At 41.5% G+C, this 11,415-nt stretch overlaps 1 protein-coding gene across 1 annotated transcript; it reads right to left on the reverse strand.

Moving 5' to 3' along the window:
- Positions 1–31: 31 nt before the first annotated feature.
- On the reverse strand, positions 32–10,058 carry lgi3 (leucine-rich repeat LGI family, member 3). The gene is made up of 9 exons (XM_031731299.2): positions 9,536–10,058; positions 8,659–8,730; positions 7,976–8,047; positions 4,424–4,495; positions 4,209–4,280; positions 3,731–3,900; positions 3,457–3,621; positions 3,282–3,372; positions 32–2,078 (listed from the first exon to the last, which is right to left on the reverse strand). The coding sequence occupies exons 1-9, from the start codon at positions 9,736–9,738 to the stop codon at positions 1,349–1,351; spliced, it is 1,647 nt and encodes a 548-aa protein (XP_031587159.1). The 5' UTR covers positions 9,739–10,058; the 3' UTR covers positions 32–1,348.
- Between the last annotated feature and the right edge of the window lie 1,357 nt (positions 10,059–11,415).

The raw sequence follows: 11,415 nt of genomic DNA on the forward strand, positions 1-11,415 counted from the left end.
AATTATACAGCCATCCCAGTCATGTGCAGATGTACACAGCAAGAATTAATACAGTTTGTGACTGTTCAAAGCATAGACTGCGATAGGATCTTGACCTTGTCTTATAATTCAGTGATTTTGTTATAGCTCCATAGAGAGTGTCGGATATTTGGGAAACGTGAAAGGATGGAGTTTAAATACCTGGGATCTACTATCCAAAGCAACAGACAATGCACAAGAGAGGTAAAGAAGAGAGTGAAGGCAGGGTGGAGCAGGTGGAGGTGTGAGAGGCAGTTAGTTTGGAGACAAGAAATGACAGAAAGACAGGAGGGCAAGCTGTCAGAATTAGAAATGAGTACATGGAGACAAAGTTAGAGAGGCGACGCTGGTTGGGACATGTGCAGAGTAGAGATGGTGGGTATACTGGACAAAGATGTTGAAGATGGAGCTGCCGGCCAGGAGGAAAGGTTCAGACCGCAGAGAAGATTCACGGAGGTAGTGAAAGAGGAAAAAAACAGAGGGTTGGTGTGACAGAGGAGAATCCTAGGGATGGGATGAAATGGAGGCAGATGAGCTGCTTTTGTGACAGGAGCAGCCAAAAGAAGAAGAAAGAGAGACTTTATGGTATTGCTCCCACAAAAGTTTTGTACATGACCTCCAACTCGGCCATTAGTTAAGTCCCAATGTCATGAAAAGCAGGGAAATCTGCAGCATAACAAAATCAATGAATGTCTGTATAGACTCATCTTATAAACATCATAAGAAAATCAAACTGACCAATGCTCAAGTAGGTCTACGTAGTTTCTGTGTTTAGTTTGTTTCTCATGCGTCCTCAGACCTGCTCTGACCCTTTGTTAGAAATGCAGAATAAACACTCATTCCAAAACAGATCCAAGAATATCTCATTCGTAAAGATAAAGATAGTCAAGGATTGATGTTATTGCATTGTTTTATATAGTTATACAATGTCATGCAAGTAGCTACTCAGATCAGCTAGCCAAGATGTTGGAAGTTAGAAAACTGCTGAAGATTTACTGTCAGTTGTACAATTACCAGTGAATGATCCAGTAGATGCACATGCATCTCATTGTCACATTAGTACGATATACAACATAATCCAAAAACAACATTACCTGAAGCAGTGATGCAGCAGTGACATGACACTTGTGTTATTAAGTCAAAGAACATGTTATTCATTCAGATATCAAGGGATAGTGCATAAAAATAGTTTAAATACTCCTTTAATTAATTGCCTCGCTCAAAACATCAGAGGAAACAGCAGACTTTTATTTCCATGGCAAAAACAGTCTTTTACTCATTTGGCACATTTGACACATATCCAGGAACACCTCGTGTTGCTCTCACGTGTCTACTTGGCACTGAGATCCACCACCAGGTGCTGGTAGGCTAGGGTGTTGCCTTTGAAGCTGGCGGCAAGCAGGATATCCTTGTTGTCCACGGACACCAAACTGAACCCCCTTGGGGCTCTCATGTTGAGCTCTTGGAAGGGCTGAAAGCGCTGAGTGAGGTCATCCCACAGGTATACCCTGGAGAAGGAGAAATCGCTTCCAAGAATGAGGTACTGGCGAAGGCCCACGATGAAAGGATACACTGCCATTGAGCCCCTGGAGGGGAGAGTCTGGATTTCCACAAAACGCTGCCCTTCCCAGCGGAGGATCTTGGAGTCACCGATGAAGCGTGTTAGACAGAGGTAAAGAACTTTCCTCACCCAGAAGTGCTTAACCATCTGTACATCGGCCAGCTCTGTGATCTGCGAGTGGAAAGCAAACTGTTTTTGGCTTCTGTTCCACTGGTAAACCACCGGCGGTTGAGAGGCGCTGGAGAGGATGAGATGAGGCTTTCCCCCGACATCGAGGAACTCGACATGGGTGTCTCGATGCCAGGGATGGAGGGACTGGTGGGAGTAGAAACCGTTGCTGTACCACCGATAAATGCTAGTGGAGCCCGCCTTGGAGCTGTCTGCTACCACAAAGTACCATTCGCCGTCCAGCTGGAAGGTCTCCACAAAGTTGGGCTTCCTTACCCGACTGGTGTCAATGTCTTGGATCTTTACAAAGCGCTGCGGGTCCTCTTCCCACCTGTGTTAGCAGAAATGCTGTCAGTGTATTCCCAAAACTTTAAACAATTAGATTACGAGGTTTACACGCATTCTCACAAAAAGTTAGATGAGTGGTTCACTAAGTCTTTTATCACATCTTTGATAAAGTTAAGAGCAGCAGGTCAGCATAGCCTTGCACAAAAGCTGCAAAGCATCAGTAATTTTAGGCTATGAGGTGAAAATATTTTGATAAAACCTTGTGTGACTGGTTGCTTCATCTGACAGCAGATCAGAGCTTTCACACTGTGATCTGACGAGTCTGTTTTACATTATAAAGGTAAAGATACACCAGCCAAGCAGTATTTATTTTTAAACAAACTGCAGCTCGTACTGCTGAACACTCACTGTGACTGACAGCTTACTGCTAACACGACTGCTTCTTGCCACAAGCTACTACCTCAGCCCTAGCTAGGGGGCAGTGTGGTCTACCTCACTATTGAGAGGTGGGTCAGCTGTTTGCTCCTCTTGGCAAGTGTTGCTCACTGCAGAGTCTAATGAATGGAGCTTGAGCTAGTCCATTTGCACTCTGAACTTGGTGAAGCTTCATCCTTGTACCTTCCTCTCAGATATCTTTTTCACTAGTGTGATGGCTTTCTGCCAGAAAGGCTTTGCAAAGACAGGAGAGGTAGTACACAAAGAGAGTAACGTGCCCACATTAGGATGGTAATATAGTGGATAAATGGCAAACACGGGTTTGAATTCCACAGTAAACCTAAATTTAGTGTTGATTTTTTTTTAAACGATCTGTTTTTCAGTTTTCAGACACAGTTTAAGAACCAAAAGTACTTGGATAAGTTAGGCAACAAAACTATTGGTTAGGGTTAAGAAAGAATCATTGTTTGGGCTAAAACAGACCCTTTCACACTCTTATCCAAGTGTCAGAAAAACCTGGCATAAAGTTCTGAAGACAATATGGACCTGTGTGTGTGGATCTGTGGCGTTCCTGCACTATTTAAAGCTCCATTGATTCTCCCTGTTTCCCTGTATACCCAGTCTCCATGTTAAGCTAAGCTAATCATTTGCTTACTCAAGCTTCAGATTTACCCAGCAGATATTAGATTGGAGTTACTCTCTCAAAAATAAAGGGAAATAAAGTACTCTGTACTTAGCTGCTCATATTTAATATACTGGAGACTTTTACAGGTCCCTAGTGGTGTGTGAAAAATTAACTAACAAATCTTACTTGTATATGTGAGATCCACCGAAAAGTTGAGCCACGACCATGTAAAGTGTGTTGTTAATCACCACGGGTTTGCAGTACACAGCGGAACGAGCTTCAAGAGAGACACACGGAAGTCAAAAAACATCAGGACCCGTTCCTTAACACACACTGTACACATTCATCCTCAGCAACTTACAGGTAATGTTGTGAAACCTCCTGAAAACCATTTCCACGTGATCCCATATATACAGGGTGCAGAACCCCGAATCAGGCTGAGCAAAGGCCACAAACTGATCTCCATTGAACTCATAGGACTCAACTGACACAGAGTGGAAAGGGAAGGTTTCGTACACAGCAAAATCTGTGGGAGGAGAAACCAGAGGCAGCGTCATGGCCAGAGACATAAGAGAAGTCTTAGTAGTCAGTCAGGAGTTCAGTCATAGTAGTCTAATAAAAGATCAAGGTTAAACCTGCACTGATGCAGTTGAAGTCTCGTGGTGTAAGGTCGCGGATTCTGCGTCCCTGGAATTCAAAGGGGCTGGCGCAGTAGATGGCGGGAACAGAAGTGTTGGTCTTCTCCATCCAGTCTACAAGCCACTTGATTTTACAGTCGCAGCGGAAAGAGTTCCCACGCAGGTCTCTAAGTAGCAGGTGGGGATCAGGGAAAATATGTGAAGTTCATTCTTGAAAGCTCAAACTTAAATCTTTCAGCATGGAGTGCAAATCAAACAGTTCATTTTTTTAAAACACATGTGTGTTTCAAACAAGAACCGAAATAGAAACAAAGCTCATGCTCCAGTCAGACAGCTCTGTGGACCATCTGGTTGGAGTGTGGGGCGCTCCACTGAGCCCTCAGGGGGAATCTGAGCAAACCACTGTTCATAGTGACAGACTGTAGGGTCAAAGCACTCGAGATGTTGAGGCGGATTTCAGTGTGGGCGCACTTACAGATCTGTGAGGATGTCTAGATGTTTGAAGAGATCTCTGGGCAGCTGCTGCAGGTTGTTGTTTGAGAGAGAGCTGAAAAAACAGAGTTGTCATCGTGTCGTGACGTTTAGTAAGCAGTTGGCTGCGTTAGTTGCATAAATGCATAGATTATTAGCTCAGTCATGTTGCTAAGTAACAGGTCCTTTATCGGAAAGCATTACCAGAAAAGTACTCACAGATGAGTCAGAGATTTGAGTCCTCTGAAGGTATGCTTCGAGAGAGCCTGGATGTCATTGTTCTCAATGAACCTGAGGAAGGACAAATTATTCAAATATCACACAGTGATGTTAACCTCTGAAATTCAGCCAGTCGTCACTGGGAAGGAGGCTGTCGCAGTAGCAGGGTTTTCAGGGATTAGTCAATTTTTTTCAAGGGCTGACTTTTTCTTTTGTTTTGTATTTTTTATATTGCATGTATTCTTATTGAATGGTCCTTGTAATAACTGCAAAGAAATGAAACACTAAATGTTAAAAAGTAAATTTCCGTTTTAGCTTTATGTGATTAAAATCCACACAGTCTTACAGAGAGCTCTGTGTTCAGCATCATTTGATCCTGTTCTGTCTTTGTCTATTGATATCCGAGGACATACTGTACATCATGTGCAGACTCTCTGGCTGGATATGATATTATTACTTTATTAGAATTCACAGCGGGTAGCGGTGGTAGTGGCAGTGATGTGGGCCAGCAGCCTGAGGCATAGCCATCATGGAAAGCTGCACACCCCAGAGCATCAGCTAACGACTTTCTAAAGCTCATCGATTCACAGATGGCATATTCAGCTTGATCACACTGCGGAAGCAAAACACTTGCTGTCGCGGGCAAATTTATTTTCTGGTTTACTTTTGGCATTCTTTGCCATACTGCAGAATTCTGTGCAGATTACTGTTATTCTCTTCACTGAGAAATAAGATCGCCTCTATGGAGGACTGTTACTGACTAAATGAATATACTTGTGATTCAATTAGTTAATTATTTTATAACATTGAAACTGCTTCTGTATTTATTTAACTGTATATTTTTTCCATTGATTTTTCTCCATCAAATTATTATCTAAAAGTAATTTGTTTACACAGCTACTTATGTACTATTTTTACTTTGCCTTTTTATTTCCCAAAACTCTTAATAAAACTTATTTCTGTGTTTTATTTTTACAGTTTTGCTTTGCTAGGTAAAGAGAAAAATGAATTCTTGAATCAAAGTGTGAAAAATAAATATGGAAATGAATACACTATAAAGAAATCCATATACATATAGACTTTATAGACATAGTTTAATGAATCCCTGACAGCTCCAATGAAATAATTATTTTTAAACATAATGTAACAGTAGCACAATAAGATTCAGTTTATTAGTTCAGAAAATATGTTATTTCTATTTCGAAAATACAGCGCTGTGCAAAACTCCTCATTTCTTTATATTTTACCAGGAAATGGGAGGCGCAGTGATTTATTGAAATGGGCAAACATAAAAGAAATATGGAAATAGAGTATATAAGGAAAACACAATATATGTTTATACAATGAAAAATCAATATTTGGTATGAGAATAGTTCTCCAGGCTTCTTGAAAGACATTCAAAGTTCTTCTTTGGATGTTTGCTGCCTTTTGTTCTGTTCTCTGTCACCATGATCCCACGCTGCTTCAATAAAGTTGAGGCTCAGCGGAGGCCAATCCATGACTGATACTGTTGCAGTATCTTTTACCTATCCAGGTATGCTTTCACTGCATTGGAAGTGTCATATTTTGAAGTTAATTCTTTTCTGAACTGTCTGCTATGACTGGAAACACACAGCATTATGTCTGACACAGGGACCAGTCAGGAAAGTAGAATATAGAAAGGTTTGTGAGAAAAAGGAGGTCTGAGAGATTTTGGGATACCAAGTGACTGTGAGCTTTGAAAATAATGAGCAAAATATTGTTTTCGCTTAGTTCAATGGCGATCCATTAAATTTAAACTTAGTGATGATCTGTTCTGCAGAGTTGTGTACCATTTGGAGCTGATGAATGAGTTTTTTAGGTAGACAAGAATGGCATCAAAAATAATCCAAAGAAAAGGGCGTAGTCTGGAAATGTTACACAGGTGGAAGAAGGCTGACTGTAAATCATCACTGAGGTGGGCAGCAAAGGAGAGAGTATTGTGCAAGATGAATCCAAGACTTCAAGGGTATATTTTTGAAAGCGATTACTTTGAGCCAATAAGGATAACTTCACTTTTATTGCCATTTAGTTTGACCTGATTGATTGCCATCCAAGTGGTGATGGCTTATAGGCGGGTGGTGGGGATAAAAGGGGGGACATAGGTGTTGGGTTTTTTGGAAACATAAAGTTGTGTTTCATCAGCACAGAAATAAAACTGTATTGCAAAAGGAGAAACAATTTTTAAGAGAGGAAGGAGATAAATTATGAAATTATTATAAATTATGAGTCCCAGCATCTCTGAGGGTCACCATGTGTGAATGAGGCTGATAGAGAGCCTTCAACAAACTGTTTCCTGTTAGAAAAGTAGGATGTGAACCATTGTAGTCCTGTGTCCTGGATTCCGATGCTGGCAGTCGTTCTAACAGAGGATGGAAAATTATGTCAAAAGTGGGACTGAATTTGAAGGAGGATGAGGATGAGGATGATGAGAAGCCTGGGATCTAATCCAAAAAGGAGGTCACCAGTGATTTTAACAAGAGCTGTTTGAGGTTATTGAATATAAGGTTAGACTATTTGTCTCATCCAAGCTGAGTAATTTGATGATTTGGCAGTATTGAGAGCACTGAGGAGTATGCGATCGAGGTACATTTGCTCATGTACAGCCAATTCACTTTTCTTAGACAGCCATTTGAGTCATCCCACCGGTTTAGGCTGATGGAGCTCAGAGGTGTATCATGAAGAAGACTCTGTAAAGCTGACAGTGTGGGTTTTAAATAGATCCAGAGAGTTGAATGCACAGGTTAAACTGTAATCATAGTCATTTACCAAAGCAGCAGCAGAATTAAAGGGTGAGGAAATAATTAAACTGGTGACTGCGGTGAGATTAATGCTTTTGAGGGGGAGGTGTAATGTTTCTGTTCAGATTTTTTAGAGGCAAAATGTTGTCACAGAGGGTAAACTTTGATCTGAGATGGGAAACTCCACAGCATAAAAATGAAAAGGTGTGACCCCAGAACGGCAGACTAAATCGAGCACATGGATCACAGATCTAACAAAGATCGAAGCTATCCAGGGTGAAAATAAAATCTTGTCCAGGAGCATCAGTAGCTTTATTAAGATTAAAATTAAAATTATATTTGTGAATAACTACATAAAGGTCAGCAAAATAGTTTAGTGAGTTTGGTAATAAAACAATAAACAAAGAAAAAATATTTCAGGTACAAGGACTGAACTGAAAATGAGAGAAAAAGCAGTCAATGTCCAAAAAAAAACCCAAAGAAACTTTCAAAAGACTTTCAGAAAGCCTGGAGAACTATTGATCAAGACCACTTTAAGAAATCACAAGAAAATCTGGAAGCAAAATATACAGAAATGAGGGGTGACTGGAGATTTTTGCTCTGTACTATACTAACTCTTATTTTAAAACAAAAACCAAAGATACTATTTTTGTTATCAGTGCATATAAGACAGTAGGAAATTAATCAAAAGCAAAATATGATACTACAATGATTTTTATTGCCTTAAAGACTAAATAACTAAATAAAAATAATATAAATAATAATTTGCAAATGAGGAAAGTGAGACACTCACAGGTACTGCAGGTGAGCCAGACCAGCAAAAGCATCATCAGCAATAGTAGTGAAGGTGTTGGAATTCAAGAGTCTGCACAAAGGAGGCAAAGTTAAATCACCTTACAGTTAGAGTTATACATGTCCAACAACAGAAGACACAAAGCAGCTGGTTTCCATTTAAAGTGTCTAAAAAAACAAACAAAAAAAGCAAATGTCCTGCTATCCTAAAACGATTTGTCACAATTTCAGTGTGTAAATCTCAATGCAAGGCAAATGTTTTGAACAATAACACATTAAGACTATAAGGAGACGCACAGATGCAGACGTGCACATGAGCGCCTTACTTATGATTGCATCTGAGGACATAAAGGCCCTTTTGTTTGGAAGAGCACAAGTGAAGGGAGTCAGTCATTGGCAATGACACTGATACAGAGCCACTTAACCCTTATTACTTGCGTTGTCACCACTGTTTTCAATAACCATTCATTTCTAGTACAGTGCCTCAAGTCCTTTCATTGTCCCTGCTAAACAAAAGACGCCCGCGTGCTGTATGAAAGCGTACCTGTGTGACAAAGCGCCGTGACGGCGTGTGTGCGTTTTATAAAGGGGGTAATAGCTGTACACTGGTTGCGTGAGAGCTTGTGAGTCAAAAGTTTGCGATGTTGTGCAGTTTTAAGGGTGTAGCACGGTCAGGCAACTCACAGGAACTGCAGCAAGTGAAGGTGTGAGAAAGCTCCCTCAGGGATCGTAGTGAAGGCTGCGTTCACCATCGTCCTGTGTAGACAAACAACAACAGATGTCATCAGATGTGTCACATGCCATGTTTGTGTTTAAGGGTTGAAAATGCCATATTCTTAATATTTACTGTACCATTTCTTTGTCATTTTATAAGCCTGTCATCTTTGCCTGTCATGTGCTTGCAGTTTGAACTGCAGTCGTGGCTGCATCATTTGATAAACTAGGCCACCGCAACTTTACTGTTTTTTCTCTTGCTAAATGAGGGCACCACCACCAGCCCGTGCTCTTCAATTCCCTTGACCCAACAGTCAATTCACCAGCTATGGGGGTTAACATCATCAGTGCCTTGTAACCTTTTCGGTGAAACATAACCTTGCCCCAGTCAAGCTTTCACTCCTCATTATTTGTGCTCCATTTACCGAGCAGCTCTCTGTGCTCTCTTCAAGATTAAATCTCTCAGAGGAGAAGCAGGTCTCCTGCAGTGAGAGAGGGGAGCTATTGTTAGTATTCCTCCCTGGAGCTTGCTAGGATTTTTACTGCCGTGCTCCCTCAACTAAGTTTACCATGCCTTCGGCATAAAGGGACATTATTGTCACCGTTACATAATGCTGCCAATGCAGAGGCGCGCTGCATCGTGAAAACATCAGCAGGAGACGCACCTTTGTTCACTTTAAAGTAACTAAAAGGCAAGCGAGGGGTTTTTCATGCATCATTACATAACGCAGGGTGACATCAGTGATGTAGCCATCGGTGCCAGCCTGCAGACTGCCGAGATTTCACACAGGTTAAGATAAAGATGCTTCTGCTGAGCGAGAGGGAAACATATAAACAGAGAACTCACAGAGAGATGATTCCAGGGGGGAAACTCTTGGGGATAGCCTTGGTATCCACACAGAAGGCACTGTCTTTGGTGCAGGAACAGGTTGCAGGGCAGCGGGGTATCTTTGGGGCTCTCCTGCTGTCTGACTGCCCCGGCAGGCAGAGAAACAGACACAGAACCGACAAGCAGGCTAGCCTCACCCATCTTGGTCTGATTTCCAGCATTGTTGGTCGGGAGGAAAGGGGAGCTGTCTGAGTGAGCTTCTTCTTAAAGTTTTAGATCAGTAGCAAGTGGCGTGTTTGAGAGGCGGTGGTCAGCCTGCCTACAACACAAGCGCACGAAAGAGAGAGAAAGAGAGAGAGAGAGATAAGATGGGATGTGGGTGAGAGAGGAAAGGAAGGCAGAAAAGAGGGAGAATAAGGGTAATCCTGTGTATCCTCGGTGGGTGTGGGTGCTCTGCAGCCTCCCTGGATCTGTGCAGTCTTTTTCTGTGTCCCTGTCAGGAGCTGCTGCCAGGATGCACACTGCAGGAATGATGAGCGAGGCTGCTTTCTCTCCACCAGGACCTGTTTGCAGTGCCGCTGACAGTGAATTATTTACTATTACGCATGCAGAAAACCTCTAAAACAGCGGCAGCAGCAGGGAGAGACGGGATGAAGATGAGAGGGTCTCACTTTAGGGCTTGTAGAAGACGTTTCATCAGGTGCAGAATCCCGTCAAGCTTCTGCAGTCAGGAGAGCAGACGAGGAGGCATCAAAGACGCAGGGAAAATGTGCATGCATGACTTCATGTGTCAGTGGTTGTGTGCGTGGGAGGGTGTTTTTATTCTGTCAGCTTCTAAACAGCAGTCAGTGTGGAGATTTTTCTTATTTTGAAGGTATTAAAATAAACATCACTCAAAAACAAGGGAGGAAAAAAATGAGGAAGAAAACATGAATGCTGCCCAATATACAGAAGTGTATTATTATATTATGAAATAACCTGAAATGAGTTTCTCAGTCTCTGCAGTCAAATGTGTAAGTAAATGGGAAAAATGTAATCAGTAACAACAATGGCTGAAAAGCAAAGCCTTGTTTTTTGTCTGTTATTGCTACAGATTGTTTATATGATGATACACGTTGCTTTGATATCTATTTAAATATATAATGCAGGTAATGGGGATCAGACTAAACAAATGTGCAATATGAAACTGTTGGACGCTTCTTAGACTCATCAGTTACAAATATAAGAAAAGTGTACTATTTCTTTGTGCTGACACAACTAAAACCACTGTCTGCACAGCAATTACCCCAAAAGTAAGTTCAATCACCTAACTTGTTTGGTGAGCTTTAGATTTTCAAAAAAGTGTTCTCAATTAAATAATAAATTGAAATCTTGATTGCTTAAATGTTGTAAAACACATACTTACTACTGCTGAATGCAATAAAATGAGCTATAAGAGCCTCTCTTTGTGCCTTTCTACAAGCCCCATTTCTACAAAAACTAATATTTTTTCTTTAGAATATTTTCATTTTGTTTATCAAAACAAGTAGCAACAGTATTATGAAGATAATCATCTAATATCTGATAAACATCAGATTGCCAGCGTGATTTAGACGTAAGCCCTGTCACACTCAGTACTGCCTCCAGACACCAGGTGGTGCTGTTGTCAATAAAATGTACAGCACGTTTAGGGCTCTCAGCTGCACTGTGGCCAAGTAGCTGGTGGCAGGGGCTGCAACCTCAGTGCCAGGCATTACCAGCTTTCCTGCACAACGACTCTGTTGTCACAAGTGCAGAGACCCTGCGACGTGCTGTCTGTCCAGGTCTCAGCACATTGTTCCCAACCCAGACGCACAGCATGTGGTTTTAATCATCTGATTCAAAGCAGCAGCTCTTTGTACTTTTTTTTTTTTTTTTTT

This window comes from Oreochromis aureus, linkage group 12 (genome assembly GCF_013358895.1).
Source record: "Oreochromis aureus strain Israel breed Guangdong linkage group 12, ZZ_aureus, whole genome shotgun sequence".
In the NCBI taxonomy this organism is placed as follows: domain Eukaryota; kingdom Metazoa; phylum Chordata; class Actinopteri; order Cichliformes; family Cichlidae; genus Oreochromis; species Oreochromis aureus.